We start from the raw sequence: 15,392 nt of genomic DNA, 5'->3' as shown, positions 1-15,392 counted from the left end.
GTATTGAACAGGCCTATGTTAGACCGATGTAACTTATTGAAAAAGCTTCATAATATGGGACCTTTAAGGCAACCCCCCCCCCCATTCTTCATTGATCTCTGAAGACTGTTCATGTTTACTGCATTTAGGAATCGTGTGGCTACAAGTCTGAACCCATGTGGCCCTAATGAAGATTTCTATTCCATAATTCTTTCAGGTTTTGCAGTATGCTCCAAAATTGTTCCTTTCTCTACTGTAATTACCATAAAGATGAATATTAAAATAGATATTGGTGAAATAGAAATACTGGTCAGTCTAATTCCCATAAAGTATCCACCCACACACCAAAAGGAAAATCTTGTTTTGATATTGTTTATCCAGTTAATGGTTCTTTCCAAAGTTGACTGTACAAGTACTAGATTTTGCAAATGAAATAACCCCATGTGTAATTTTGTTAAGTGAAGAATGTAAACTCCCCTCAGGCTGCTAAAACATGACTGCAGTGTCCTCAATGGTAGGTAAGGCCCTAACAATTAGCTGTATTATCAGATTTACTATTTTAATCAGGTTTTATTTCATCATGTGTTCTGCGTTTGTTTTCAATATTAGATTTTAGCACGACAATGACAACAGATGAAAGATACCAAGATTACAGATTGGGTGTGTGGTAATGAATTTATCATGCCATATGGGTGTCTTGACCTTAAACTGTAAGATTGGTTTGTCAGTCCTAGAAAAATTGCAATTCCTCATTTTGGTGAGTGGAGTGTGACTAGAGTCCAAGTTTCGTGTTGACAACTCTGAATCCTGGCCACAATGGGTGTTGGGTTGGCCCTGTTACTGGTCACTCGTGGCTCTACTCAATGAAGACGAGAGGTGGATGAGGAATGGTTGAAGCACGGGCTGGCACTGGCAGATGAGCAAAGAATGAAAAACAGAGGTGGTTGCATTAGCTATGCCATTGTAGTTGTCCTGACCTGTGTTGGTCCAATACTGCCCCCCCCCCCGCAAATATTTTTCTCCTTATTAAAATCTTCAATCTAAAACTCCACTATGTAGCAGAACTGGCCTGTAACTGACCCTCTGTTCCCCTCTCTGCATTCCTTAGGAGACATGCAGTTGTAAAACCTAAACCTTTTACGAGTTATTAACCATTTCAAATGTTCACAGGGAGGTGTAATTTTAGAGAGACAGGATGTCTGGCTTAGAGACATCTCCTCCACATTTTTTCAGAAAAGCGGGAAACACCGACACCTCTACTTCAAAGGGTACCTTTTGCTCAGGATGTTTCTCATGGAGATGCTAATTCTTTCTTGATAGCCCATCGGAGACCAGGACAATAAAACTGTCTGGATGAACAAATGCCATGTCTCCGAGGAATCTACAAATCAGATAATGCTGATGGGTTGTAAATTAGACATTCCTGAAGCAAACTGTGCTGTATGTCTGTGTGCCCCTTTTGTAACACACCAGGATAACAAAATCTCGATGTCTGATTTAACTTTGGATGTTTTTACCTTATTAACTCAACTCAACTCAACTTTATTTATAAAGCACTTTAAAAAACAACCACAGCTGTGACAAAGTGCTGCACATAGGAACATAAATAAATAGATAAAATGAATAAACCTAAAATATAAGACAAACAATAAAAACAATAGACACAATAAAACAGGAGCAAGGTCTCAAGCTTGGTCGAAAGCCAAGGAATAAAAATGTGTTTTAAGACGAGTTTTAAAAATGGACAATGAGGGGGCCTGTCTGATGCACAAAGGTAGGTCGTTCCATAATCTTGGGGCAGCGACAGAAAAGGCACGATCCCCTCTGAGCTTCAACTTTGACCTCGGTACCTCCAGGAGCAGCTGATCAGCTGACCTGAGGCACCGAGCAGGAGCGTAAAGATGAAGCAGCTCAGAGAGGTAAGGCGGGGCGAGACCATTTAAAGATTTAAAAACAAATAAAAGAATCTTAAAGTGAACTCTAAAATGCACAGGCAGCCAGTGGAGGGAGGCCAGGACGGGCGTTATGTGTTCCCTCTTACGTGTTCCAGTCAGTAGACGAGCAGCAGCGTTCTGGACCAACTGGAGACGTGAGAGGGAAGACTGGCTGACTCCAAAATAAAGGGCGTTACAGTAATCCAGCCGAGAAGTAACAAAGGCATGAATCACTGTTTCAAAGTGCTGACTTTGGAGAATAGGCTTCACCTTTGCCAATTGCCTGAGATGGAAGAAGCTTGATTTGACCACTGCACTTATCTGACGGTCCAATTTAAAATCACCGTCCATCTTAAAACCCAGGTTTGAGACTGTTGGCTTCACATATAGGGCCAAGGGGCCCAAATCAACGGGGGGGGGGGGGGGGGGGGGTTTCACAGGGGCCACTGGGTCCAAACATCAACACCTCCATTTTATTTTCATTAAAATTTAAAAAGTTCAGGGCCATCCAGGCTTTGATGTCGTCAAGACATAACAGAAGTTGTTTAATAGAGAAAGCATGTTTTTTCTTCAGTGGCACATATATCTGACTGTCATCAGCATAACAGTGGAAGGAGATGCCATGTTTTCTCAGAATGGAACCCAGAGGAAGTAAATACAATGAAAAGAGCAGGGGGCCTAAAACTGAGCCCTGTGGAACCCCATACAGTAGAGGAGCAGAGGAAGATTCAGAACCAGCAATGTTCACACACATAGTTCTGTCTGCCAGATATGACTTAAACCATTCCAGTGCACTACCACAAATGCCGACTAGATGCTGCAGCCGAGATACTAAAATATTGTGGTCCACTGTGTCAAAGGCAGCAGTTAGGTCCAGCAAGACAAGAATCACATAGTCACCTGAATCACTAGCCAGGAGGATGTCATTGAAGACCCTGAGTAACGCTGATTCTGTGCTATGTAGAGTTTTAAAACCAGACTGGAAGACCTCAAGAATATCATGTTCATCCAGAAAACACTTCAGCTGAGCATAGACAACTTTCTCTAAGATTTTTGTAATAAAAGGCAGCTTGGAGATGGGCCTGAAATTAGCCACTATCGCAGGGTCAAGACCAGGTTTCTTCAGCAGGGGTTGCACTACTGCGCGTTTAAAACTTCTGGGGACAACACCAAAAGACAAGCTGCTGTTAATAATGGTAAGGACCAGCTGCCCTATACTGGGGAAAACCTCTTTAAAGAAATGAGGAGGGACAGCATCGTGAGGGGAGCCTGATGGCTTAATATGGCTGACCAGATCCTCTAAATATGACAGAGTCACAGGTTCAAACTTATCAAACACAGCCGGGCAGGGAACAGACACAGAGGGGTCAGATGCAGGAGCTGAGATGAGAACCCTTGTGCTCACAACGTTATCAATGAAAAAGTGCAGGAAGTTATTGCACAGTTCAGGGGATGCTTCAATACCAACAGACTGTGGGGCATTTAAAACAGAGTCGATGGTTTTGAATAACACGTGGGTTATGGCGATTGCACACAATGATGTCTGACAGGTGTTCTCTTTTGGTCTCTTTGACAATGTTCTGGTACTGGTACTATTAAGCCCATAACCTGTATGATATCAATGCCTTTTCCATCCATCCATCCATTGTCTATGCCCGACTATCCCTTTCAGGGTTGCGGGGGGGGGGCTGATGCCTATCCCAGCTGTCATTGGGTGAGAGGCAGGGAACACCCTGGACCAGTCGCCAGCTGATCACAGGGCAACATATAGTATATAGACATACAATCATTCACTCTCACACTCTTACACCTAAGGACAATTTAGAGTCACCACTTAACCTAACAAGCACGTCTTTGGTCTGTGGAAGGAAGCTGGAGTGCCCAGAGAGAACCCACGCATGCACGGGAAGAAGATGCAAACTTCACACAGAAAGGCCCCGGCCCACCCGGGGATTGAACTGGCGAACCTTCTTGCTGTGAGGCACACGCACTACCTGCTGTGTCACTGTGCCGCCCGCCTTTCCCATGTTTCTAACTTATAAAATAACAAAATGATTTTAAATAGTAATAATCATCTTGATAAATATAGTCTGCCTTTCCTTTTTCTTTTCCATAATAAGTTAGTTATACCCTTAGTCATTATGTATATTAGGATGAGTATTAGAAATTGTTATCATGATTATTGTTGAATGTCGTCATCTACTCATAAGAATTGTCTAATTCATGGTGTGAACAATGTTGAAATGCCATTGAAAATTGATCATTTAAAATATATCTGATTGATCATAGTGAGAAGCAGATAAGCCCCCTCGTACAAATCATTAGTTAATTCTTGCTCTATAAGGTGAGATCACAGTGCTCTCCTGAAAGCCATCCTACATGAGCGACAGCCTATTGGTGATTAGACACGCCCTGGAGCGAATACACCGTCTGCAGCGTGCAGCGGACAGGTTTAGTTTCCTGTTAGTTTTGGTTAAGTTCTGTTTTTGCATTCGTGTTGTCTTGTTCTTAGTTTCTGTTAGTCTTCTTTCTATCTTATTCTTGTCTTGTTCTTCAGTTGTTTTTCCATTCTGTCGTTTTCTCAGTCTTTTGTTGCTGCTCAGCCACGCAGAGTAGCTCGATTTCGTTCTTCAGAAAACGTACTTTTCTCGTTTTTCCTCTTTGTGAAACTTTAATTTTTGCTCGCCACCTTAAGCTGCATGGTTTTTTTCATTAGTTAAACTCTAGTCACGTAATAATTTTGGAGACACTTTCAACCGGCCATCGAAGAGACTCTCAATCTTATTATTAATCTTAAGTCTTGCCACACGATCGCCAACTCACCCGAAGACCTGCAGTCAGCTCTGACCCACTGGGTTCGGGTTAAATAAGCATCAGAAGCCACTCCTTGTCTGTAGCCGACACCGGAGATCTTCACCTCCTGATACATCCCTGTCCAACATCTGCTCTCAACCATGGTTTGCCTGATTCGGCAGACCGCAGCGCAGATCAGAGCCACGGACAACAGCTTGAAGCCATTTCATGTCATTTTGGAGCAGACATCTATAGGAGTTTCGGGTTTAAATAAGAGTTGGTCCGTGAGGTCATGATACTGTCAGTTTGCTTAAATTCTCTCAACAATTCATTCAAGAAATTAACTTTACATTCGCGTTCCCATTTTCCCCTTAAAACTACTTCTCACTATCGCCAAACTCATTCTGCCATTGTTTTGCCATATGTTTTTCTCTGCAGTTGTTTGTGTTACTCCATATCACCCATATCCTCTGTCGTGCTATTCATTATTCATTATTCATGACTGTGTTCAATAAATAAAACTTTTCATTCAAGTCGTAGGATGGTGTCCTTTTGAGCTGGATATAAACAATCCCTGTATCGAGAGGTTATGCTTCAGATTATCAGACTGGTCTACTACTGGTTCATTCGTTAGTGTTACATCAGCATTACAAAAAGAAACTAGACAATTTCCCCCTGGTGGGAAATTTTTACAGTGATACAGTGCGCAAACGCGGGGCTGTGTGTATGGATGGGAATTGATAAGAATTTTTCCGATTCCATTATCGACTTTGCTTATCGATCCGATTCCTTCTCGATTCTCTTATCATTTCTCATTGGGTGAGGAAATAAAAGAGTACAAATGGGTTTGTTTGCCTTAACTGTCTTTTATATTTTCATCTCTGCACAGAAAATATAACATATACAGTATGCACAAATGATGTGTAACCTCAAAACAAACCTAAAAAGTAGAAGAGCTACTTCTCACAGTACGAATGAATGAAGCAGAACTACACTGGTTAAAATAACAACATGCACCGCTGATTTCTGATTTTCATTTGAACAGATACGCCAGATGAAATGCAACGAATTAACCTACATAATTAAGGGGCATCTACAGTGGCAAAAGGGTGCAAACCTTTCACCACAAATCCAGTGACCGCTCTCTGACATTCCTTTATCCTCGTCTCGGCCATTTCAGTCTTCTCTGCCTCAGTGAAAGGAGTGGATAGAGGTGCGCGAGACCTGCCGGTGCTCGCTGCAGCCTCTGAGCCAGCCTGACTCTGGCAGTCATCGTCATCTAAATTTGATGGAAGGACATGGAGATGATTCATATGGCGAAAGCAGTTTACACAATTAAATGGCTCTAACCTTAACACAACAGACATGGCTTGTAAGAGTTCAACATTACCTTCGGCACTAATTACAGATGACGCCCTGGTGTTTGCTCTGCCGCACTAAGTAGCGTATCAAACACGTGACATTCCTTGCAAGTTTTGTTTTGTTTTGCAAGTGGCCCTGGTGTCAGCTTTTCACGTGAAACATAGTCATACTTTGAAGCGTTTCTGCCTCGATGCCATATCGGCTACGCTCTAAACCAAAACAATGCATTGTCCATGACGTTATCACGCATGTGCAAGACAGGCGGAATCGATAAGCAGAATCGTTAACCAGGCAGGCAAACGATTTCAAGGAACTGAGCTACTGCGAGCCGGTTTTCAAAAAGAACCGGTTCTCAATTCCCATCCCCAAGTGTGTGGCTAGTGCTATAGAGGTCAGTATCCAGTACTAAAGACAGAACAATGACCTCTATAGCACTGCAGTCCTGCCTGGAGAGACTAAAGGCATGGTAATGGCCCCCACCCTTGGGCTTGCTCTCCTAGGCCAGCGGTTGCTGTGGTGATGAGCCCTTTTGGCTCTGTGAGGGTCTGAATTTAGCCTCGGCGCACCCCTTGAACAAACGCTTCTCACAACAAAACTCCTATTGCCGAAATTTCTTCACCATCAAAGCTACAAGGCTTTGCTGTACACGCTGATCACTTTATTTTTTTGCTTGTGGTGGAAATTCTTGTGAGCTGAAGGATAGAGTTCACCAGGAGACTTCAGATGTGTTATGCAGAGGTATTTATTGCAGGCTTGATGCATCAAGGAGAAGTTGATGAGCAACACAATGTCCACAAGTGAACCAGGGTAGTGCCACACCAAATTCTGAAGATGTCCGATCTAATGGGGTGTATTAATACCCCCAATGTCACATGTTTTCCCTTCTATTCTTTGAACTATTTCCTTATTATGGATATTCTGCACCCTCCTTCTACATTTCTGGTACTCTATTGGATAGTCAAAGCCCAAACAATAGCTCATACCATACTTACGTATGCCCTGACATCCATCCCTCTAACTGAGGACACTTTTGACCTAATTCTCTTAAAATGTCTCCTCGAGCATTCCTCCTTGAATTGGTCCGATATCAGTCTATACAGTTTATCTGTAAGACCTTAGCTACCTCACGAGGAGAGACTTTCTATCTACTGTCTGCTAGAATGGCCTCCAAATATTATGTTAATGTGTCTCTGTCTGAGGCCTCTGTGTTGTCCAACCCTGAGACTTTTGGGCGCCTTACCACAGAAGGCCTGTGATAGAAAATTCCCTCACATTGCTGGGGTCAAAAATGTGAATTTTAGAGCGAGTTAAAAAATGGGTGGCTTCTGTCTCTCCTGTTTTTGATTTGTATTGGACCTTATGGGCCAAGTCAGAGTTACTCTCCTCACTCAGAGGCGCAGAAGTCAAACATTGTAAGTCTTATTGTTTAGCCAAGCACATTGTAATAATCAACACAAGTGGCACTACAACTTTAGACAATTTCACACGCGTAGAGTGAAATTTGTGGTTTGGAGGAGCGTGGAAAGAAAAAATTTCAGACACGTCTCTCCACTCTGGCAGTTGGTCTCCTTCACTCTAGCGCGAACATTCCGTGCAATACACACCCATTATAATCTCAAAATTTCTCCAAACTGCGACCGGGTGTACCCCGCCTCTCGCCCGTTGACAGCTGGGATAGGCTCCAGCCCCCCTGCAACCCCGAAAGGGATAGGCGGTATAGAAGATGAATGAATGAATGAATGAATGAATTTCTCCAAAATTGATCATTGTCAATCACGAGGGATTGATCACAAAGTATAGAACATATGAAAAAGCTAAAGACCATGCTGAACAGACAAGACCTGTGTCTATGTTTTAAATTTGGAACGGCGTCTCTAGGTGAACATATGCCGGAGCAGTAGTCTTTTGAAAAAGGTAGAATTTTATTTCACTTTTTTCGCCTCATCCCAATCACTTTGAATGGGAAATGCATATTCTGTGGAGATAAATGATAGCACACCGAGTCCGATCGAGCCGCACGTTTTGGTGTATCATGTGTCTGCTCGCTATCGTTTTTGACGAGTACAAACTGAAGTTTGTAGTGTTCAGAGTGTTCAGTGCTCAGCACTGTATCACTAATAAGTTGAAGTTGAAGAAGAAGAAGAAGAAGAAGAAGAAGAAGAAGAAGAAGAAACGTGCAGAATAACGAGAGTTCAGTGCTCAGCACTGTATCACTAATAATCAATAAAATCCTTCTTAGCTGAGGAAGGTTGGTGCCCTGGTATTTTATTAACGAATGCAACATTAAATTAGAGATTTAATAAGCTGATTCCCCTACAACTGTATCAATATTTTTACATTAACAATGGATCACATGACTGTAATATGAAAGTTATTGCCGAAGTGACAAACCCAGAAAAAGTTGTCAGCTGACTGCAGTTCCCTGATGCTCTACAAGCCTTAAAATTACCATTAGCTCATTGTTTTCCATACAGCAAATATACTCTCATCAGCTGTTTTCAGAACCAAGAGAGAGTGAACAATGGACTTGGACAAATGGATGTTCATGTGGCTCTGTGTCAGCTGGATGTGTAAATAAGCAACTTTTTGCTATCAAGTTAGGTACACCAACCTAAGATGTGATTCAGTAACTGCAGAAGACAAACAAACTGTCAGAGATTCGTCCAATGACCAGGAAGGAATGCTTTTCAAGACTTTCTGAACATTTTCCACAGTGAATCCAAAAAACCAAACAAATAGACTAACGCTAAATGTAAATTTTTTAAGGATATGATGACCAAATGCTGTTGAAATGAAGACCAGACATATCCATCTATCCACAGGGGCTGGACAATAATATTGTATTATAATATCAGCACCTGAACAGTTCAATGTCATTTGGTAGCATTGACTGGTTGTGGTGTTGTCCCGACTGCATCATATCAGAGGGTGTTCATGTTAATCTGTCTGCTCAGGTACATACAGGGGGTTTATGAAGCAGACTCCCCCGTGTAACTTGCTCTACTTGGTGGTGTGAAGACCCTGGTGCCTGATGAGGTTGCTGAGGAAGGAGAAATTCTTGCCACATGTAGAGCAATGGAACCTCTTCTCCCCAGTGTGGACGCTCTGGTGGACTTTCAGGTTGGTGGAGGTGGAGAACTGCTTCCCACAGTGGGAGCAGGGGAACGGTCTTTCCCCAGTGTGGACCATCTGATGGCGTTTCAGGCTGCAGACTTGGCCGAAACTCTTCCCGCACTGGATGCACTGGTAAGGCTTCTCCCCTGTGTGGACACGCTCATGGATGCGCAGCTGGCACTGGTGGGCATAACGGCGCGAACAGAAGGTGCAGACATAAGGCAGGCAGGTCTGCTGCGGCGGCTGGGACTGTGCTGACCCAGACTTCTGGTTCTGACTGTTATGTGGTTGAAAGGGATGGTCTCGACCAGAGAAGTGGACGGTGTCTATTGGCTGGATTCCAGACCAAGAATGCTGTGTTTGCTGTTGCTGGGAGTCCACTGTCCCCGTGCTAACAGCCAGGGTGTTAAAGGTAGAAATGTGATTACTGTCGGCTGCATTACCTTCAAACATCACTTCACTGGGTGTCTCATTGATCTGAATACACAGCAGCGGCTGATACTGTGACCTCATAGTGGTGTTGCTCTGACGAATGAGAGGTGTCACTTCTTCAGCTCCACTGTTTCCACCTTTTCCAGATGACAACACCCCACTGCAGCTGTCCTCTGCTGCATGTGAAAGTGAGTTGATCACAATGATGTCTAGCTTAGATGTAGAGCTTGCATGGTTCATGTCACAAGGAGGCCTTTTAGAAACTGTGGGGAGACCAGAAGTAGGGTTTGTCTGTATTTGCCTAAATGATGATTTTTCCACTACTTTTTCTGATGTGTATGTGGAACAAGATGGCCACTCCATATCTTCAATCTCACTGCTCTCCTGCCACTCAAGTGGTGTTTGGGAGGGACTGTGTTTCTCTGGGATGTCACCTGATGAGTCCAAAAAAAAAAAAAAAAAAAGACATTTTGAGGAAATTATGTTAATTTGGTCATTTCCTGCATTGCTGTTTTTTTTTTTTATAACAGTTCTTGCTTGTAACTGTATTAACATACAACATCATTTTTAATGTTTATGGAAATAATGACAACAGTAATGTTCTACTCTTTGCAAGTTGATTATCATCAAAACTAAAGTCCAACTAATGTCTCAAGGAACAGATATGTGGGTCATGTCATTTGTACTTACTTTGAGCTTCAACATGCAAAAGCACACAGTGCTGTGCTCTTTTGCACTCCTTTCAATGTTTTGATGTGAAGCATCACAGAACAGCTGAGGAGGTAAATGTGGACATGCAACGACACTACTCTTTGAAGAGTAAGGGTATGAAGATGCTTGGTGCTGGATGAAATGATTGAGTGGTATTTCCACTTCAAGAAACAGTGCGACAGAAAAACAGACTGATACCTTCTACTTCATCCATCTGTTCCTCCTTCCTCTGAGGGATGCTTGTGTTTGTCAGATATCCCTGGCCCTGGAAAGAGGAGGGAGGTGTTTAGCTGACACAAAGAACCCCTAAGGCCATAAAATAGTAATAATTATTATTTCAAACAGGAGTCATTGGGTTGATGTGTTGGATATTGTGCTAGATATAATCCTTTCATGAAGATCAGCTATTCACTTTGTGTAAATCTCTTCAACTGCAGCAGAGAACTGCATCCCACTGCTGCTTCCACTGTGACTAACACAGTAAATAAAAAACAAAATGACACAAAGAGACTCTTTGTTCTTTTATTTATTGATTAACTTACACTACCTTGTATGTGAGAACAAATTTAAATTTAAACTTGCCTCTTTCTTTGATGACAGCTCTGATTAACAGATGGTCTTGGACAGCAGGTCAAAAGTTTAAAAGTAGTCCACACAGAGCTGAATAATGGTGCTTCGACAACATGTAGATAACTTTACCAAGGTTTTTAAACCGGTTTACTGCAGAATCCAAACAGTGAGAGCATACTCAGCACACACACTATCCATTTCCACATGCTGTATGCATCAAGAAATGTAGTATACAGAATTATCACAACTATGATCACACTTGCTTAATGTGATCAAAAGAAAACAAATTCTCATTAGAAAACAAAACATGATATGATGAAAAAACTAAAATTAATTAAGATTAAAATATTTATTAACTGGATGTGAAAATAGACATCTATTAAAAAGAAACCCGATTCCACTCAGGGTCCTGAAGTACCGGTACTCTCATCAAAATCAGAATCAGAAAAAACTTTATTGCCAAGTACGATTTTACACATAGGAGGAATTTGCTTTGGTGAGGTTGGTGCATGACACATCTATTAAAAAGAAGCTATCATTAAAATTATATCATTAAATACACAAGAAAGATTTAAAAAATAACCTTTGTTAAATTTATGTATGCAGTGTGTGTGTGTGCGCATGTGGACATGCATTATTCACATTGTGGGGACTTGCCTTCCTTGTGGGGACAAAATGCAAGTCCCCATAATGTAAATCATTACATTTTAGAGCAAAGACTTGGGTTAAGGTTAGGTTTAGGTTAAGGTTAATTTCGGGTTCAGGTTAGGGTAAGTCTCCAGGAAATTAATGTAAGTCTATGTGATGTCCCCGAAAGTTATGAAAACCTACATTGTGTGTGTGTGTGTGTGTGTGTGTGTGTGTGTGTGTGTGTGTGTGTGTGTGTGTGTGTGTGTGTGTGTGTGTGTGTGTGTGTGTGTGCATCAAGTGAGATGGATGATTCCGTTACTCCCTGAAGTCAAGCAGCAGAAGTTAAGTGACAATGTCAAATACTGGTACATTTTTGAGTGAACTAAATACGCAAAAGTAGTTTTACATGTCAGTGTGTACTACTCAACAGACCACACTCTACATGGTGGGATTTCAGACTTGAAAGTTATAATCCATGAGATTTCCATTATTTCAGCCTCCCTTTTTAAACAATTTATGGTCAGTACTTTTCCTGCAGGTTAGTGGAGAGACGAAGGAGAGGAGGAGTAGAGTTGAAGAGAGTTGCTGCTTATATTCACATTTGATTTTGATTATTGCATTTGCATTTTTGCATGATTATTTGCATCTTTTAGTTTGCTTGAAATTTTGTCCTGTTCCAAATAAAAAAGTTCTCTGAAAAATCATGAAAATAAGCATCAAGATGAAGTGAAACTATTAGTACTGTGTAAAAAAGCCTCGCCTCGTTGTCTTCAGGAATAACCCTGGCTGTAAAACTTTGGTGCAACAGTGTTGTGGGAGGACTTTAGGGACTTTAAACCATTTACACACTTACAGGGACAGGTGTGGCATTTACAAAATATTCTAACAAGCTGCCATAGTGGTGGAAATTGAAAATCACAAAGCAAAATTTAACTCTTACAACAGCTACTTCTGTAATTACCTGCCAGCACTTTTTTGACATATTGCTGGGAACAGCAAACCAGTTGTTCTCCTGTAGTAGAGAACCTCAGGAAGTGTTGAAACAGAACTGCACATGCTGAAAGTGGAACATTTTTTTGTTTAAACGCTGTCCCTTCAACCATCACGACTGAAAGTCCCTTTTCAGGTCAATGCTGGATCTTCTGATGCCTCTTGAGATTGCTGGGATGGGAGAAGCGTCGGTTGCAGACAGAGCAGCTGAAGGGCCTATCTCCAGTGTGCACATTGCGGTGGATGTCCAGCTGACTCTGGCACACAAAGCTCTTGCCACACAGCAGACAGGTATGGAGCTTTTCCCTGGTGTGCCTGGCCATGTGCTTCTGCAGGTCAGACTCCAGGAAGAAGCGCTTGGTGCAGCTTGTGCAGCCATATGGCTGCTCCATGGTGATGCCATGGTAGAAAGCCAGATGGAAGCTGCTGGACAAGAGTTTGTGCGGTCTGTGGTTGGGGTGGCCTATTGGGCAGTGCAGAGCCATGCTGTGTGCATCATTGGAGGAGTTGATAGGCGAAGTAGAAGTAGTTCCACCACTGGATGTTCTTGGAGTGTCACGAGGGAGAACAGACCCTACTGGCAGAGAGTTCTTCACCTGCACTGTTCTGGGTCCTGCTGATTTCAGCCCAGCACACTGAACCATGGGTGATGTAGTTTTTCCATCCATGTCACTTCCTCTGCCTGCTTCTCTCTTTGTCTGGTCTATATCTGACCACTCACACACCTCCCCCTCCTTGTCTGATGTCCCCCCTCCATCAATGACTATCATCTCTAACAGGGAGGACCTGAGGGTGTCTAACACAGCCTCATTATCTTTTCTTGGATCCATTACATCATCATAGGAAGTTGGCACAGCGTCCCCTGGCATCATGTCAGTGTCTGTGTTCAGCAGCTTACTGTCCCCTGCTCTGACATCATTTCTTCTTAGCTCCAGCTGGGAACTGTGGGTAGTGTCATTGCTGCTGTCAGTTTCAGCTGATCCACTGACCTCCATTTCGTTGCGGGGTCTAGACATCTGGCTGTTGCTGGTGTCCTTGGAGGCAGTTGGGGCTGATGTGGCGGTGTCTGCATCACCTCTGCTGCTGATGCAGGCATCTACTGGCACCTCAGGGCTGGTGGTTCCTGTCTCCATCACTCCCTCCACCTTTACTATCAGGAGCCCCCCCTCCTCCTCAGGCTCTGCTGACTGAGAGGACAAATCCATTAAAAATAATGATTCAAGGCTTTTATAACTAGCTTTAGTAAAAATTGTTCCTGCCCACAATAATCCCACAATTACAAGAATAAACCTGCTACCTATTGATTCATACTAAATGATAAACAGCAGGAAAGGATAAGAGATGTTTTGATACATCTGTACATAACATAGGCAAGATATCTACTTGCAGAAGCTGTACGGGTTCTTCCAGTACTATTTAATTTTTTTCCCATAATAATGGAAGCCAAAAAAACAATGACACATGCTTTCTTAACTATTTTTGCATGAATCCTTACTAAAATCACTCACAGTTTGATAATATAATATATATTAATGTCTATAATTATATAACATAATTATAGACAGTTTAATGAATTAGCATCTTTATTACAAAAAGATCTGTCCTTTACTGATCTATCTTTGATTATTGTTCAATTGAACCTTTTTAAAGAGAATAGTAGTAGTGAATTAAAACTTGAAGATGAAGTAAAGATGTTTATTTCAGTCCTAAGTACAACACTGTCTCTAAAAAAGACACTGCGTAAAATGTAAAAAAAACAAAAAAAAACAAACAAAAAAAACAGAATGTGATGATTTGCAAAATACTGAAACTCTACATTTCATTGAAAATAGCACAGCATGTCAAATGTGGAAACTGAAATTTCATTGTTTTTGAAAATTCTATTCTCATTTAGAATTGGATGTCAACAACAAGAAAAAGTTGGGACAGGGTCACGTTTACCACTCTGTAAGTGTTTGGGAACTGAGGAGACCAACTGCTGTCATTTAGAAAGTAGAATGTTTTCCCATTCTTGCTTGATTCAATATATTTTGGAACTGTAAAGAACACTTTAAGCTTGATGGAGTACACTCAAACATCACTGGTTGCAGACTGCTCGGCACCAACCTGCATCACGCCCTTGGCATGCTGTACCAAAACAAGAATACACAGATATGTGCCAAGGTCAGCCTACACAGGCAGAAAGCCTCACCAGTCTCCCTCCTTATAATCACCCAAGGCATCCAGAGGATGTCTCTCTCCCAGTCAGGGATCCAACACCCCTCGTCCCTCTCTCCATTGCCATCTCTTTTTCCTGAGTCCCAGTTTTAACAACAACAATCCCCAATTAAGGGGTTAGTGAAAGCTGCCACACTGAAGCTCAGTCCAATTGGTGAACAACTGTTTTTTTTGTGTGTATTAAACAACAGCAACCACAGCCATCATCACTCAAATGTCCATCAGAAATGTGACAGATGTCATGCCACTTCCTTAAACATGCCGGTGATCTTAAACGTGGCATGGTCAAACACATCGTAGCAATCACAGACCATCTGGTACCCGTCTCGCTCATCTGAAATTTGTCAATGTTCAACAACAGTCAGGCCCTGTTTACACATACATGGTTATTTGAAAAACGGAGACATCTCCCTTCGTTTGTGCCCTTCGTTTAGACGCAAACGGAGAATTCGCATCTGATGATGCATTCTAAAAACTCCGGCAGGAGTGGACATTTTGGAAAACTTCCGTTGCACGTTTGCATGTAAACGGAGAAAAATGGAGAAAAACTGAGTTTTATGTAGCCGACGTCACATTATACGCCAGAACTTGCACCTGCGCCTAAAGTGCGACCTATGTTTACATTTTCATTTGGCTATGGTGATCATAGATGCATTCAGA

At 42.2% G+C, this 15,392-nt stretch overlaps 1 protein-coding gene across 2 annotated transcripts in view; it reads right to left on the bottom strand.

Annotated features, from left to right (window-relative positions):
• Nucleotides 1-4,575: 4,575 nt before the first annotated feature.
• Nucleotides 4,576-15,392, bottom strand: part of LOC139340585 (uncharacterized) — a 63,261-nt gene continuing 52,444 nt past the window's right edge. The window contains exons 3-5 of one of the 2 annotated variants that reach the window (XM_070976497.1): nt 13,505-13,702; nt 10,524-10,590; nt 4,576-10,048 (exon numbers count right to left, since the gene is read on the bottom strand). In XM_070976497.1, coding sequence (XP_070832598.1) covers nt 9,069-10,048; nt 10,524-10,590; nt 13,505-13,702 — 1,245 coding nt within the window. In that variant the 3' untranslated portion in view covers nt 4,576-9,068. The remainder of the gene's footprint in view (nt 10,049-10,523; nt 10,591-13,504; nt 13,703-15,392) is intronic. The other variant, XM_070976504.1, reaches the window with a different exon arrangement.

Source organism: Chaetodon trifascialis, chromosome 2, assembly GCF_039877785.1.
Source record: "Chaetodon trifascialis isolate fChaTrf1 chromosome 2, fChaTrf1.hap1, whole genome shotgun sequence".
NCBI lineage: Eukaryota > Metazoa > Chordata > Actinopteri > Chaetodontiformes > Chaetodontidae > Chaetodon > Chaetodon trifascialis.
Note: the sequence above shows the minus strand (reverse complement) of the source record. Positions and strands in the feature narration are given on the sequence as shown.